Raw genomic sequence first — 17,547 nt, 5'->3', positions numbered from 1 at the left:
AGGTCTCGGCCAACTTCTGGAAACACAGGTGGCCATCGTTATAAGCTTCTTGCAGGCGCCTTACGTCGACGATTTTATGGGCAGACCATTCAATTTCGCCTTCTTTTCCAGAGCCGTAATGGAGAACGCGTTTCTCGACACATTTTTCGATCGAGTTCGCAACCTGTTCGTTAACTTCAAAGAAACGCTGGTTTTTCACCATTATACGTCCGATCAGACTGAAACAATGAGGAAATATTTGGCTGCGGATTTGCCAGATGTCAGACAATTGGAAAGGAACGTGTCCCTGGCTTTGGTGAACTCGCACTATTCTTTTTACGGGATTAGGTTTCTTGCCCCAGCGGTGATCGAAGTTGGAGGATTACATATTCAAGGCGACGAATGCACGTCGTCCCTGGTAGGTTCATACAGAGACTGATAACTCCTATTGTTGTATTTTTATCTCTTTCTGTTATTTCCTTCACTTTCTAGTTTGTCATTTAAACGTCCCATATATTGCGATTCGTTCTATGAAAATTCCAATCTCACCGGCTCGTAAATCATCGCCGTCGGAAGATTTCGTTAATTTTGTTCGCGAAAGAATATTTGGAATTAAAAAGTAATTGCCACAGACAAGAACGCATGGGCGAATATAAATTATTTATAAGCAACTGGAATTTGGTTCTCGAATTTATGACCGGCCAACTTGACGTACGATCGTGACAATAATATTCAGAATCTTACTCTCTTTCGTATCGTTGAAGGAACTTTTTCATTTCGCTCGTGTTATGTCGACTATCGTAGGAAAAATCTATGAACCGATATAAATCAGAAGTAAGTTTCGCGGGCTTGTAACGTACAACAAATCGTATCTCCTTTAGTTCTTCGTGTTCCAATTTAGGAAATGAACGGTTGATTGGAAACAGCCAGCCACGGATTAGTGTACTTCGCGCTAGGTTCGTTGCTGAACATCGAAACCTTGCCATTGAACACGTTGCTGGGCTTGTGCGCGTCGTTCGCGAAAATTTCATCGATAAGAGTCTCGATGAGGGTTACCAACGCGACAAAATTGCCTCCTGGTCTGCCAGATAACGCGATCGTATATCTTGGATTCTTCAGATGTCAGTACTCGGTGAGTAAATCTCAACGGATTTAATGTCTGCTCTTTCATACGAAATGTGACAAAGTATTATCGAATTTTTCGAACCACACAGAAATACACGAATGTTCATAACGCATAGTGGACTTATGGGAACTCGGCAAGTTATCCACTATGGAGTTTCAATGATAGGAATACCGGATCGGATGAGAAACATCGGTATCATGGTTCATAAGAATATGCCAGTGTTATTACGTTTAGGGGATCTCGACGAACGTTTCATGGATATCGCGCTAAATGCACTTTTACACGACCCTACATTTAGCTAAATTAATAATATCTTCTACTATTTTTTCAACATCGTTACACATATTTGTTAACGTTACCGTTATTTTTATTTATTTATTACTGCTTAGTCCGTGCCTTTCGGCTTTGCACGAACTTTCGGTTTTACATCTCTTATGTCTATTTCTCCTCTCTTCTTATGTGTCTACCTCCCCTCTTTTCCGCTCTATTCTATTGCACTACCTTGCTTATTCTACCTCTAAAAACTAAGCATTAGGAACTATGAATTAGCAACTAACGATTTTGCCTCCTTGCTGTGCTTCCTTCCTATCCCCGTCTTGTATTGCCCCTCTCTTCTCTATTATTGCTTTCAATTCTGTTAAACCTTCTCCAGTCTCATTTAGCGTTTTTCCTATGTCCTTTGGTCCTCCCGTTATTTCACATTCTTCCATTACATGTCTCAGGTCCTCTTCTTTCCTTTTACATAGTCTGCGTCTTTTTTCTCCCTCTTCTTTCCAGTATTCCCTTGCTTTGGTCTCGTTTCCGCATCTGAATCTTGCCGGTATTCTTCTGTCCTTCCACTTCATCCTCCCTTCTAAGTACTTTGGTCATTTTTCTTTGGCTATATTCCTGTAGCGTATATTATACTTGGATTCTCTTATCCTTTTCCCCCTTTCTTCTGCTTCTCTCTTTCTTCTTTCTTCTATAATTTGGTCTGCTGTCATCCTTTCTTGCTCCTCTCCTGCTTCTATCTGCGTCGCTCCCTTTCTCAGCTCTTCTAGTCTCTTCTTTCTCTTTCTTGCTCTTTTCCCTTCATGACCATTTCCCCATTCTCTCTCTCTCTCTCTCTCTCTCTCTCTCTCTCTTTCCTTTACTAATTCCTTTTTTGATTTTAGAGATTCTGCGAGAAGGATGTCGCGGAAGTTGAGAGATCGATCATTGAGCCCTTTGGATACCGCAATTTATTGGATCGAGTACGTGATCAGAAATGGGCCAAATTCTTTGAAATCTCCCGCAGTGGACATGCTCTGGTGGAAATTAAACTTAATCGACATCATCGTTGTTCTAATCGCGTGCTTCACTCTAACCCTCTATCTGGTATTCATTCTCGTTAAAATTTCAATTACAAATTTCTAAAAATTAAAAACTAAAAGTACCGCCGAACGGGAAAACAAGTTAAATCGAATCCTTTTCGGAAAATTAAACAGGTCAACGTGAATTACGATACGCGTCTTCTTTTTTTCTTCGATAATCTTAAATAGACCGTACCCTTTTAAAAAGATTATGTTATTCTTTTTCACTTCTTTTCGTATGAACGTGTCGGTATTAATGTAAATCAAATTCGTAACAATAATTTGCTCCTGGTAAAACAACAATATATTTATTTAAACATTGTCCTTGTGTTTTTGTCAACAGTAAATTACGTCCTATTTTGGAATATAAATTGTAAAGTTGTAATTGATATAAAAAATAAAAAAAATAAAAAATTTGTCAACGTATCGTTGCTTCGAATTGATAGTGGCACAGATAAAAAAAAAGTTCTTTTATTTAACAGACGGTTCGCGTTATGTTTTTAATTTTAGTACCATATAATTTATAATTAATACATCAGTTTTGCGTCAGAAGAGGAAAATATTAGCTGGGCCGCTATTAACGTGACATTATTTTTGTAATAGACGTGTTCATTCTTAGGCGTTTCGTAATGCCGCAAGTGTAAGATTGTACTGTTTTCGCGGATAGCGGTGTATCTTGTGTTAAATCAGCCTTCTGGTATCGTTCGAGCGATCCACGAAGGCTTCTTTGTGAATTTTCAAAAACCGCTCTTCTAAAATTTGTATTTTCTCGCACAAGCGTATGCACAAACTGCAAAGCAACGATATAATTTCACAAGTAGATAAATTTTACGATTTACGACGATTAATAAAAACCGAAATAAATAAAGTGGCAGATGTGTATGAAAATCACTGATGAGCCGATCTAAGGATTTCTATAAGGATCTATAAGAATTGCATGGTAATTACGATCTTTTGGTTAAAATCGAGGATAAGTCGCCGTAGAAAAAAAACAGTAGACGCTTTTCACGGAAAATGTTTTTGGTTTTGAAAATTCGTCCTTGCGAACGTTTGGTTGAAAAAGATCTTCGATGTAGAAATCCGTGTGAAACTGTGGTTATACGAAAGAAGGATAAGCGGCAAGCGATAGGCGGTAAAGCGACAGAAAATAAATCGATGCAATTTACGCCTAATTCTGTAGATTTGTATTATTTAACTATTTTAACTGGCTAGTTTTTATGAACTGGTTTGTCAAAATATGAATTCTGTGAGGTATCTCGTTGCAGAGATACAACTGAGAAGTTTTACTCCGCTTGTCGTTTATTCTTACGACCGATGAATTCGCAGCAGAACGATCCAAAATCGGACAGTAGCGATCAATTTGTAGAAAATGATCGTTAACGAATTTTGAAGTATCACGTAGAAGAAAATGTTTGATACGTTAGAAATGAAAATTACCGGACGAAAGAGAAGAAACGGCTGGATGTTCGCAAGGATATGAACAATTTTATCGTAATTCGTTAATAACTCTGGTCGTGTTGAATACAAATTACATTTTAAATAATAATAATAATATAATACATTACATTTTATTTAAGCATGGTGCAATAAATATCATCCATAAAAAAAGATATGTACGAGTTACACATTTATCAATCAACAACAGTCAACCGAAATTCGTCGCGCCTTATTTCCGCGAAGAACGAGTTCAATTTTCCGCTTCAACAACCTGAAAAATTCCTGAAACGTGTGTCGCTGTAGCCGAATATTTTGCAATTCGAATACTACACCAGAGATAAAATCGAATAAAGAAATAACGGAAGCGTTAACGCACGAGTTAAGCTTTATCCGATAACATTGCTGTTATTAGATTTAAGTATTAAAATAGAAATTATCGTGTACCATAGACTAATATGGCGTAACAAGTTATATCTGAAAATATGAAATGTCGTAAGTGAACGTTAGGCGTAGCTGTGTGGAAAAAAGAAAGGGCAGAATGTAAAAGACTTTTGTAAATAAAAAAGAAACGATAAGAATAGGATAATTCGTTATTCTTACGTATAATAGATTAAATCATGAAGCGAGAGCTTAAAAATTGTTGAGTATGTAAGAAACGTTAGTTTCTCCTCTCGTTGTTTGTCTTTCGAGACTAATCGTTGTTTGATTTTCAAGACTGATTATCGTTCAAGACCATTTTCCGTCATTTAGTAAATACCATCTGCTTTAAAATTTCTGAGCTTCCCTTTCTACCATTCTGTACATTGTTCGCGTTTCTCATTGGCCGAAAAATGAGACTTATAGCTGATATACTAATTAGCAGCTGTGTAAGCATACAAAAGTAATAATAACAGGTAAAAATTCCACTTTGAAGTACTTTTCCACTTTATTTTAAATTTTCTCTGGCCTAATTTTTCAAATTACAGCGTTAATTATCGATAATCATCGAGAAACTTATAATAACACTTGTAAGCAGTTTCCTCAATTCAAAAGGAAAACTTAGAAGAAAGCGAAATTTTCAGAAAGTAAAGTACGTATCATTCCTCTGCGTCTCTCAACGTCGCGAGAAAGAAACGATCGATCTTCGAATTATCCTTCCATTTTCTAGCGCAAATTTTCCTAAACTCTAATTATACTCTTGCAAAATTCCCAATCAAGATGCTAATCAGATTATTACGAATTTTCGAGAAACTGCAAATTTCTCCGCGAACAAAATGCAATTTTCCTACTCAGCGGAAAAAAAAGATCGAGATAATTAAAGTAGCCATCGAGTTACGCGGGTATCTATTAGCCTCCCATTCTATGATAGCTCATTTAAAATGACAAACTCCAATGACAAACTTATCAACAGATTGTTGTAATTCTATCTCTCTATTTATGAGCAACACGATATATATATATATATATATATATATACATATATATAATTTTGATTCACGACGATTCAATACTTTTAACCTAATAATCTATACAATTTTCTAAATTGATGCATCGAACTTCATCATGTGCAATACGCAATCGGTATCGCACGAGTGACATAACTTATTGGCGACCGAGCAATAACTACTCTTTACAATGGCTCCGTTTCAAGTTTCGCCTACCTATATATTCGCGTTTCCTTGACCCTGGTAGATTACAATACAAACACATAAGCCAGTATCGAGGCGGCGTTTATAAAACTACGTTTCATACTCGTCAGATGATTCGAAGAGACCGAAAACACGAACGTTACTCGAGAAAATTTTGCAAGTAATCTGGCCGAAGCGACTTGGATAGTTTATCGTGATCATCCAACTCGAATACGTAGTTGGCCGACGATCCGCGCAGAAGGTGATCGACAGCGTGGAAGGAAGATGTGTGCTCGCGGATAAGCGTAATCGATGAAATTCCACTCGTCAGCTATTTTCAATAGGAAATGATACGTATAAACAACGATTGGAAAGTTTCAGTACTTGTTGACCGTGTATAGCATTTTAGATTGCGAGAGAAATCGACCATTGGAGGATGGAATTTATCTCTGATGCTTCAAACGATACGGATAATTGATTATATATAACAACGAAGCTTAGTGATCGATAGCTCACGATCTATTAACGTTTTATACCGATCGACGTTCCCTGGAACGGTCGCTAGAATCGACGGTCGAAGATAAAAAACTGCTCTCTTCAGGAACCTGTGAACTGGATTGCGATCTTTCTGCGGCCAGCGAAATATTTTTTAAAACAGTGGCTATTTCTGTGAAGTGTACGATGATAATGTCGACTCTGAATTAGACCGTGTCAATCGCGAGATCAAGTCGACGCGCTATTGTGATCCGTGAAAATTTCACTCGTCTCTTGTCGTTTTCGTATTTCGAGGCTTTATAAAGGCTAATTCGTGGAAGCTTCGTAAATTACCGTAGTTTCGATAAAATCTGTTAAAAATTCATACGTCCCTTATCATGTTTCGTATTTTGAAGCTTCGTAAAAATTCAGTTGCACGAAAGTTGATAGTAAACTAGATAAACTTCTGTTATTAACTAATTGAACAATTTGCAAGTGAAGTGAATCTCTTAGAAAGTGTTCGGAAAATGAAGCTGTTTCCAGTGGTGTTAATTTTCACGATATTATCGATATGTCACGGATATCGAATATTAGGCGTGTTTCCCTTCAATGGAAAGAGTCACTTTATGATGTTCGAACAATTAATGAAGATTCTGGCTAAGAGAGGACATCAAGTCGATGTGATTAGTACGTTCCCTTTGACGAAGCCGTATCCGAATTACAACGATTTAATCGTGCTACCGATGGCGAGACAATTCATGAACAACATGACTTACGACGAAATAAACACGTTGTTTGCGGAGGCGGTTACTCATGTCGTGGCTACTTTGGCGGGAAACGATATTTGTGAATTTTTGAACAACTCACAGGTGCAGAAACTTATACGAAACCCGCCTAACGATCCACCTTACGACGCGGTCATAATGGAGGTATGAATTATAATAAAATATCGCGTGAGAAAGGCCCTTGTTCAACGATATCATTTTATTCACGGGAATAATGAAATTCCTATCTTAGAAAGTGGATCGCTTCATCGGTGGTTCATTTCTGCGGATATTTCAAAATTGTATCAGATTAGCCGTATAGTTAGTTGTAAGAGCGAAGAAGAAAATTATGTTCGTAATAGTTCGGATCGATCGACGGCTTAGGAGATTTAAAAATTGTTCCGCTATGAGATACAAAAGATATAGAACTCAGCGTGTCTGTTCTTCTGTGATCTTCAATTTCATCCGACCACTGAATACAGTTAAATATATAAAATAAGATAGGATTTAATGAAATAATTTATTGAAATATCGAAATTGCGTGAAATGTAATAAAAGATAAAAGGTAAAACGTAATTCTGTTACTAGCGTTATTAACAATACCAAAGAATACGCTTTTGATATATTACTTCCTTTTTTTAAGAGATATACTTTTGAAATGTGCAAGTTTGAAATTGCAAATTTTCCTAATTTTCCGAGTGCTCGGTAATTTATTACGGATAGATAATTTAATAGTAAGCTTTCGAAATAAAGACGAATGTTCTTTGACAAGAAATTTCGACTACAGGAAGGAAGTTGGTGAAATAAACCATCTAAGTTATTCTAGATTATAGCCTTTAGAAATATATTCAAATCGACTGAATGCCAAACACATATACAACAAATGTGGATAGAATATAAATGTTATTTTCAGTTCGTGGGTATTATGCAGCGCATAAAGTTTTGCATTATTTATCAGGGGCTTTACTTCGTTCGAAATTATAGCTTTCAGAGGATAAAGAAAGGCATCGTGGTTACGATACGGAGAACATTTATAATTAATATACATTTATATTTAAAATGTTATGTAAGATTAGAATCGGACATCAAAGAGGTATGAAGATTTGTTGTTATGTAATTGTCATTCACGTCATATACCGTATACATTTGTACGATAGATACATATACCGATACATTTGGCATTTCGAAACGTAACGATTTCAGTTGCAATATATCGCAATTAATATTTACGAATCATTAAGCAATCATGGTTGTTCCCAAAATTTGCAGAATATATACGGACGAGAAGAAATGAAATTGATCGGATTTCGCGTTCATTTATGAAATGCACGCTTGACTGTCTGTGGCAAATAAATAAATTACATCTTTATATTAAAACAAACATTTGTCAAAAGTAATATATGCAGAAACCAATTGTTACATTGTAACAGTAAATTGCTGAATCCGACGATAATTATAAAATGAAATAACGCATAGAAAGAGGAGGAAAAGTAAATAAGAAAATAAAGATAGAATCGCATAAATATTCTACTAATTACTAATTTATATAAATAAAAATAGAGGATTTGTTACACATAGTTACAGGGCGAGTAAGAGATCTCGTGGTTATTTGGTATTCCAAAGTGTCTAAAGTGTCGTTCGTAAATTGAAAGTAGAATTAGTCGATGAAGACCTATTGTTCAAAGTAGACCTACAATTTAGCTCGTTATCTCGTTATAAGGAAACGCTATCAAAATCACCACTAACCGGCCTGTTCGTTCTTCGTTCAACTTACAATTATTCCCTGAAAGCAATATCCTTCGTCCGCACCTCTTTCCATCAGTTTATTGCTCGCCAATATCCTTCAGACATTAAATCTTCGAGGCAACAGTCTATTAGTTAGACTATCTTTGCGATATCTTGACAATTCGATATTTCCAAATGCACCGACGTCTTTCACGATATGATTACAACATATTTTAAAGTGTCTTAATTAAAGTAACTTAATTAAATTAAGAACCGATAAATCATTTTATGATACGTATAAATATATTCTCAACATATTTTAATTTATACGCCAGAATAGCGTAATTACGTCTGTTTAAAAAATTCTTTTTAAATTACCATTTCCTGTTGATAATTCCGACCAAACATAATCTACATTTATGTTTTTTAAATCACGAAACTTTATTTATCTCTACAGAAAATTACTTAAAATAGAAAACAAAATTAATTTCCTTTCCGCTAATCTAACGAACAGATAAATTTCAGATTTACTTTTGGTAGTATGAAAATTCCAACGAAAACGAATTTACACCGTAAATAATATCTCAGAATATCGGAAATCTTTACATAAATAGTTGTTATTTTCTATCGTTAACCAGTTAGCTGTTTCTGACGAGTATACTCGTCACGAAAAATTAGCGATATTTTGTGTTCTGACCAGCTCTGTCAGTAATAAAATTAAAAAATAATACAGTCATTTCGTTACAACTTAATTCTATGCTATAACAGCCACGCATACTCTGTATTTGATGAGTATACTCGCCATAGCTTACTTTTTGCGACACGTTTTACATACACAGTTTTTAAAGTTTTCAAAGAAATTGTAACATTTTTGCAAACGAACGATAACAGATAAGTACGATTATATAACTTCTATTACGCAAAGATTTCAGTCTAATGACTTTATGTAAAGTCATTGAAGCTGTCATCATTTAGTAGCAATAAACGCCACTTATCACAAATGCTGCTTGATGCTTAGTCATTTCTCGATAAAATATCGTCTATAAAGTTCTCCGTTTTCTTCCGTTTTTCTGTTGTCACGTAACCTGATTGCAACTTTCAGACGTAAACTATACTTTGTTTGCCAGTTGAGGAGCAATTCTTTTCCCTTCCCGATAGTTGAGTAATCGTAAGGAATGTTGGAAAGATTAGAAGATGGAAAGTCACGGTTACGCTAAATTCACGATGTCATAGAAATGTCGTAAATGATTACATACGAAACATTGCAATAAGACATCTACTGCTTTTAATAACTGTACGAATTGTTCCATGTTTCGAATTCTCGTTACTCTTCAGACAGAAAAGCAAAATCATCGAAAGAATGTAGAATAAAATAGTTGAATAAAATAAAATAGAATAAAATAGAATAAAATAGTTGAATAGAATAAAATAGAATAAAATAGTTGAATAGAATAAAATAGAATAAAATAGTTGAGACTGGATATTGCTCTCAGAAATGATATTACTTTTACGAGTAATATCCAATCTCTTTTTAAATTCTTCTGAAATTGAAAACTTAGAACGGTATTAAACACCCTTATGCGAAACTAATAATTCCGCAATGATTTACTTAAACTCTTGTTTCAGCGCCTTTATCAGAATAAAGATTCAATTGGATGAAGATTCGTTTAGAGCATCCAAACTAGCACTCCGTGTAATTCCATCCTTCTTCGGTTCTTTCTAGCCATCAAACTCTTTCGAAAAGATCGAAAGAAAGGAAAATTGTGAATTTCAATTGTAAAAATTCCATGGAAATAAATCCCACCCGTTTGTTCAACCTGTTTCAGGTATTCGGCGCGCAGTGTTTCGCGATATTTGGTGATATCTTAAAGGTGCCAGTGATAGGAGCGAGCTCCTCTGTCCTTTATCCATGGATCTACGAGTGCATAGCGAATCCGGAAAATTTGGCGTTCACGCCAAGCAATCTAGTTGCCTTCTCGGAAAATATGAATTTCTGGCAGAGAATGTACAATTTTGTGCACACCGTTTACACGAAATGGGAGTTCAAAGCAAAAACCGCAAAACAGACGGATATTCTAAGGAAATACGTTAGCCCTGACGCGCCCGATATCAGAGAAGTGGAGAAGAAGATATCTATGATCCTCGGTAACTCGCATATGTCGATAAATGGAATCAAGCACACTACTCCTGCGTACATCGAGGTCGGAGGATTGCACGTACGAGACGAAGGAGTCGAATTGCCGCTCGTAATTTTATTTCTTTACTTTTGTCTTTCTCTTTACGTTCTGGTTAATACGTATGATATTTAGATATATAGATAGACTCGATGTACGAATCTTCTTCTATTTACCTGTTGCGTTGCGAATCCTTTCACGGCTGATAAGAGAACTCGCTAGATTACGGAGAAAAATATTTAACAATTAGTATCTTTCCTTCTATCGGCAGTCGTTCGTATCGAAGAGATAAAGATAGTGATCGAAAGATCGTAACTATATTTCGTAGAATATCTTGAGAATCGGAAGATGTAGGAACAAATTTTCTTAAATTTAGTTACATAAAGAATTTTGAGAGAGACTCGCTTATTCAAATCAATTCAATTCAAATACTATATAAATTAAAATTTATTGGGCTCATACGATTTTAATTGCACTTAAATTTTCATTGAATATCAAGAATTTAAATGTAATATATCTAATATGTAATCAATTCATATACTGTATAATTTCGTACTATTTGAATTAAAATTTATTGAGGTCATGCAATTTTAATTGCACTTAAATTTTCATTGAATATCAGGAATTTAAATGTAGTATATCTAATATGTAATCAATTCGTATACTCTACAATTTCGTACTACTTGAATTAAAATTTATCGGGGTCATACAATTTTAATTGCGCTTAAATTTTCATTGAATATCAGGAATTTAAATGTGGTATATCTAATATGTAATCAATTCGCATACTGTATAATTTCGTACTATTTGAATTAAAATTTATTGAGGTCATGCAATTTTAATTGCACTTAAATTTTCATTGAATATTAGAAATGTAAATGTAGTATATTTAATATGTAATCAATTCGTATACTCTACAATTTCGTACTATTTGAATTAAAATTTATCGGGGTCATACAATTTTAATTGCACTTAAATTTTCATTGAATATTAGAAATTTAAATGTAGTATATCTAATATGTAATCAATTCGCATACTGTATAATTTCGTACTATTTGAATTAAAGTTTACTGAGGTCATGCAATTTTAATTGCACTTAAATTTTCATTGAATATTAGAAATTTAAATGTAGTATATCTAATATGTAATCAATTCGTATACTGTATAATTTTATACTATTTGAATTGATGCATTATAAATTTAAATTTTTTGGTGTCTTTCTTTTTTATTTTTTTGTTGGCTAGAATATTAGAATCAACTGTCACAGAGAATTTTTGGTGATATGACTTCACAAATTCGTTGATCTTTTGCAGCACGGCTATATATTTAAAAACAATCGCAACAGTAAGTGGAAATTTTAGAATAGCAATGATAATAGTTATACGCTCTGTAAAATAAAACAATGAAACGTAGTTTTCAGCAAGGTTTGCAAAATTTGATACCATACGAATTAACATTTTCGTTTGAAACATCACGAGATATAACGACATTCGAGATATTGTAATGGGAAAATTATTTTCAGAGTCTAGAGAAATGGATGAACGAGAGCACACATGGATTCGTTTATTTCTCGTTTGGCTCGATGGTGAAGATCGAATCCTTCCCACTGAAACTCCTTAACATCTTCTACAACTCTTTGAGTAAAATATCACCTGTCCGTGTTTTGATGAAAATCGCAAAATCGGACGAACTTCCGCCTGGTTTGCCGAAGAACGTTCATGTTTTGCCATGGGTGCCACAAGTCAAAGTTCTCCGTAAGTAATCATCGCTGAACGTGTTAGAAACTGAGAGAAGGAAAGTACTTAGACAGATAAGATTTGTAAGGTCCATTAAGGGTAAGACCCGTTAAGAATAAAAGTCTATTAAGATAAAGTCCATTAAAGTTCTGCAGAAATTTTAATTCGTCCATTTTTGATTTCGCCAAAAGATATTTGCAAGATTAAAAGATTATTTTACGTAGGAACAGAATTACGAATAAATATATTCGATATTAAAATTGATTGTTAAATATTCAGCTCGATGCAACGTTGCGACCAGACAAAATACGATTTCTATTTTCAATTCTATTCGTCGATTAATTCACACACGCATCTTTCATGCGACACATTTATATTCTAACGTTATTAGAATTTTATAGAATTAAAAGGTTATTTTATAGCGTATTTGATTCGATGTAAATAAGATACACGCGTCAAAGATTTCTTCTTTTCCCTCTCGTTTCCTTCCTTTAAGGATATAACATCCTACCAGCTTATTCGTTATTCATTGATGATTATCAGAGACGAAAATTTGCGTAACACGGTAGACGATTGAAGTAGATTTTTTGATAAAAGGTTTAATCGATTAGAAAGTTAATAGCGTCCTTTAAAATTTAAAGATTAAGTGCCCATACAACATTCCATCATCTGCAATTTCAATGCAGAAAATTCAATTATTTATAATAATTACTTTTAATAATTAAATAATATTCAATCTTCCATACTCTCGATACTCCATCTTTCTATATATTTCTGCTACCGAGCATCAAATAACGTACTTAACCGACTATGTATTTTCGTTTATTTCATTTAAGTTTTCATTATCATAATTCCATAAGTAATAAACCTTCGAGAGATCAAGCAAAGATTACGAAGCTTCCCTTTAACCATCGTTTTAATCTTCGTTCTAACAGGATATTTGTTTTCTTTTTTCCAGAACACAAGAATGTGAAGGCATTCATCACCCATGGAGGTCTTATGGGTACCCAGGAGGCAATTCAATACGGTGTCCCTCTGATCGGTATACCGTTGTTTGCTGATCAATTTATCAATATCAACACCTACGTCCGGCTCAATATTGCAATAGGATTAGAAGTTGACACTCTGACCGAGGAGAAAATGGATCACGCCCTGAATAGCATTTTGAACGATCCAAAATATCGGTATTTTTCCTCTTTCTAATTTTTCCCTAAACGCGTATACAAGTCACCTAATCGCGTTCATTCGTTGCTCCTATTTTAATTCTTCTATGTTCCGCTAAATTTGGCAAACATTTCGACAGACTGCTATCGCATTTTTTCTATAAAAAGTATTTTCTCTTTTTATTTTACTATTTTATCTTTGAACTATTTTATCCCTATATCAAAGAAAATCTTTCGTCATTTAGTATTATATTTTTGGCAAAAGTTATCGTGTGTCACGAGATAAGAAAATGTTAAGTAGCCTTGAGTCATGATATCGTGACGGTCTAATTACACGTCTACAAAGTTCGTCAAATGTCTGTACGCATTTCAGGGACACGGCGAAGAAGCTTTCGAGAAAATTCATGGATCGTCCGTTAAGTGCGGCGGACACCGCGATTTATTGGGTCGAATACATCATCAGACACGGTGCAAACGCGCTCAGATCACCGGCCATGGACTTGACATGGTGGCAAGTGGAACTATTGGACGTTGTAGCGTTTATTCTGATTGCCATTGTCGCCGCTCTCTATATTATAATGACCGCGATTCAGTTCGTGTTTAATTTAACGTTTAGTAACTCGGATTCCAACGAGTTACGCAAGAAAAAAATTTCTTAAGTACTTCTTTCCTTTCCTTTTTTTTCGTTTTTATTACGTTGATGACTTGAAATCTTGGTTCGTTTTTCCTCGACGAAGTCGTTGCTCCTTTTTCCATTGAAAGAGAAAAGAAAACGCGATAAAAATATTTTTCGTACTATATATATTATTTTTGACAAAAAAAAAAAAAAAAGAAAGGAAAATTCGAATAGATGTAGTACATAGAAGATTGCTTTAGTGGAGAGATAAGATCTCTTAGTGAATTGTTTACGCCCTGTAATCGTGGTTTTCGTAATTAGTCATTGGCGGTTCGACGATTAGCTGAACTCGACGTTTTATCTCGTCTCGCTATTAAAAGACAAATCCTTTTTATCAAAATGGAAATTTACTTAATCGTATTGAATTTAACGATAAAATACCAACGTACTCGTATCATCGCTCGCGTCCAGTTTTAACGATACTAGATAAATTCTTTCTAATTTTATAAAAGTGTATCAACGCGGATATATTGTTACTTAGGAAAATTTGTAAATGCAATTAAATTGTGAATTAATCCATTCCATGCGAATCGGCCAACGACAAAATATCGAATCGCAAACATTCGACTATATATATATATGTTTCTATATATACCGTATATTCATATATATATATATATATATATATATATATATGAATAGTGAAAAATACAAAAAATATGCACACAATGTATGTTTATTGCTTGTGAATTGTTAAGTGAATAGATCTAAAGATGATTAGAACATTGGCGTGAAAAATAAGGAAGATCTCTGTATCCGACGAATTAAGGTCGCAATAAGCGAAAGCCTATTATCAGTATCATTATTGTTATACTCTTACAGTAACGTAAATTAAGTAAATTAAGTAAATTAAGCAAAAAAAAGTCCTGAGAGAAAAATGATAAAGAAGAGCACGTACGTACATGTTTGCATATTCCAGTTTTTATCTTTCAAGACAATCAGATATTTTTAATAGTAACGATAATAGTTAAGTAGTAAATAGGGTTATGAAATAATCATTTTAAAATTATGTTATTATGTTTCTTCCGTTGCTCGTCATTGTACGCTGAAAGTTGTCAAGCATAAAACAAAGAACGAACGAACACATGTAAAACGATATTTTCTTGTGTTCCAAAATCATATAGAACGTGGTGTAATATTTTGAAAATCGGAAAATACTTTGTAACTCGTGGAGGGAAAGAATTTCGTGAAATATCGTTCATACTGATTTACTGAAACAAAATGTTCAATGATCGTTTCGCGTTTAATCGTTGCAAATGCGCTTGCCTCTAGATGCTGACAGTTCGTGTCAAATGCATTTTTGCCTCTCAGAATTTTCAACGTTATGAAAGAGTACGCTCGGAAAAGCAACGTCAGCCTGGAAATTTCGAAAATAGATATTTTTATCGATGATACGTGTCCCTAGTCACTACGCTTTTATCCGCTGGAATTTTCCTCTTTACACACTGTCAACTAAATACCGAGACAGGCTATATACAATTAAGCGTCAGTGAGGCATTTTATTTACTAATCGTCGAGTTTTTCAGAAAAAGTGCAAATGAAAAGAAGCAAGTTGCTCTTCCTCGTTCTTTCGGAATTTTAATTAAGAGGCAAAAATTTCAAATTTTTATTTCCTCTCGATTGTTGTAGCGTTTATTTCACTGTCAATATAAATTATTACGTGATATCGAAGAAACCGTAATAACGAAACCAACACACGTGAAGAAGTTCTTGACAACGAACTTTTCTTATCGATATCCTCGTTTATGGGAGGATGATTATACTGTCAGATGTCACGAGGTAATTGCTATAAAATATCAATCAACGATACCTTCGGAAAATAATATAAAGTAGATTAACGAGTAATTGTTATTAACGAATTGTACGACGAAGATATGGAAGATCTTATCGATCATCGTATCTTTGTTGGTATTATAAGATAACTTATTTGACTAAGACGAAAACTATTTTAGAAAGCAAATACATGGTATTAAAAAATCCAAGCTCGTATTAACAAATATTTTCCATTAGAATTATACCCAGTTCTTAACTGATATCGTTTGATCCTGGTTGATTTAAAAGGGATTACATCAGGTTACTTAATTCTAAGATTAAAAATTATCAGTGCAATTTGTTACGATGAAACTAAATTCCTAATTGGAAAAACGAAAGACCGATACCGGTCACTTCGATCATTTTATTCTCTGGTATTATCAGATCCTGAGTTTTTCCATAATTGAGCATTATACGGCTGACTGAAAAACTTATAAATGCAGCAGAATCAAGCGAAGCTCTCTCGTACGAAACAAAACACGATTGCGATTGGAAGGTAAGCCGGGTAACTCGAAAACCGTCGAGTGACTATCCGCGGCAGTTAGTTATTGCCGTAAATCCCAGCGCGTGAAGCCACAAATCACATTTGAATCGAGGTTCTACCGCACGATGAAGTCGACGTGGAAACTGTGAATCGCCTTCTCGAATGTGAATCCATCGATCGACAAACAGATGGTTCGGAAATGACGTTAGTCTTGGGAAACGTCGTTGCTCGCGAATCAACCGGAAAAAAGTCTCGAGAAGGCTGATCCGTGAGACGGGGTACGTTCGAATGACAATGTGCTATTTTCAAGGGAAAGTCTTGGTCGATCGGGCAGGAACATCGAGGCTATATACATGAGACTGGAACACAATGGCGAATATCCGGAACAAAAAACTGAAAATGAAGAGAAAGAACGAATAAATTTTCGGTCCATGAATGGGCAAATGGATGAATGATTCTTGCGTACGGATTTCGAAGATTGCTTTGTTCCTGTTGTTGATTAACAGTGGCACTATCGTGTATGCGAAAGTGACAGGTCTCGGATTTGTTGGTTTTGTCGGAATCGTTAGGAACATGCAACGTGAAACGCGAAACTGAGACATGAAACTTAGACGTAACAGCTGATTTCAACATAATCGTCCATCTATTTGTTTATAGACAAGATAGAATCATAATAATTATCCTTTGGCTGTGTTAACGCGTGTTCACACGCAACATACGTTCGATATTATATTTCGAAATTGAAGTTCCATATCATTATCTGAACAATAATTCCAACTTTCGACCTATCAGTAAGATAATGCTTATCACTCAAAAACGGTTGATATAACGCAAGGTAAGCACCGACCATTCGCATGTTTTTTAATAACTTTGCCAGAACAACGTGTGTTGTAATTACGCTTACGCAAAGTAATTAACCCGTGCTCGGTTCTGAACAGCACACGCGGTAGCTCGCAACACCTATTTACAAAAATACATACACGAACGTGAATAAGCAATTCGTGGAAGAATAATCAAATCCGCGAGTCATCCTCGATCTTGCGTCGTTCATCTCGTCCT

At 34.8% G+C, this 17,547-nt stretch overlaps 2 protein-coding genes across 2 annotated transcripts in view; one reads left to right on the top strand and one right to left on the bottom strand.

Moving 5' to 3' along the window:
* The window catches only part of LOC100750065 (calcitonin gene-related peptide type 1 receptor-like), a 134,194-nt gene that overhangs the window by 77,917 nt on the left and 38,730 nt on the right, over positions 1-17,547 (bottom strand).
* On the top strand, positions 5,397-16,171 carry LOC100744312 (UDP-glucuronosyltransferase 2B30). Its single transcript, XM_012393802.3, has 5 exons — positions 5,397-6,883; positions 10,270-10,689; positions 12,140-12,371; positions 13,312-13,537; positions 13,890-16,171. Exons 1-5 carry the CDS (start codon positions 6,482-6,484, stop codon positions 14,173-14,175), a joined length of 1,566 nt encoding a protein of 521 aa, XP_012249225.1. The 5' UTR covers positions 5,397-6,481; the 3' UTR covers positions 14,176-16,171.

This window comes from Bombus impatiens, unplaced genomic scaffold (genome assembly GCF_000188095.3).
Source record: "Bombus impatiens unplaced genomic scaffold, BIMP_2.2 scf_0060, whole genome shotgun sequence".
Classification (NCBI taxonomy): Eukaryota; Metazoa; Arthropoda; class Insecta; order Hymenoptera; family Apidae; genus Bombus; species Bombus impatiens.
Note: the sequence above shows the minus strand (reverse complement) of the source record. Positions and strands in the feature narration are given on the sequence as shown.

Excerpts from the sequence above, each read along its gene's own strand:
- LOC100744312 (XM_012393802.3), top strand. The coding sequence starts at position 6,482 with ATGAAGCTGTTTCCAGTGGTGTTAATTTTCACGATATTATCGATATGT. Across the intron at positions 10,690-12,139 it reads AAGGAGTCGAATTGCCGCTC|AGTCTAGAGAAATGGATGAA; the intron begins GTAATTTTATTT and ends AATTATTTTCAG. Across the intron at positions 12,372-13,311 it reads GCCACAAGTCAAAGTTCTCC|AACACAAGAATGTGAAGGCA; the intron begins GTAAGTAATCAT and ends TCTTTTTTCCAG.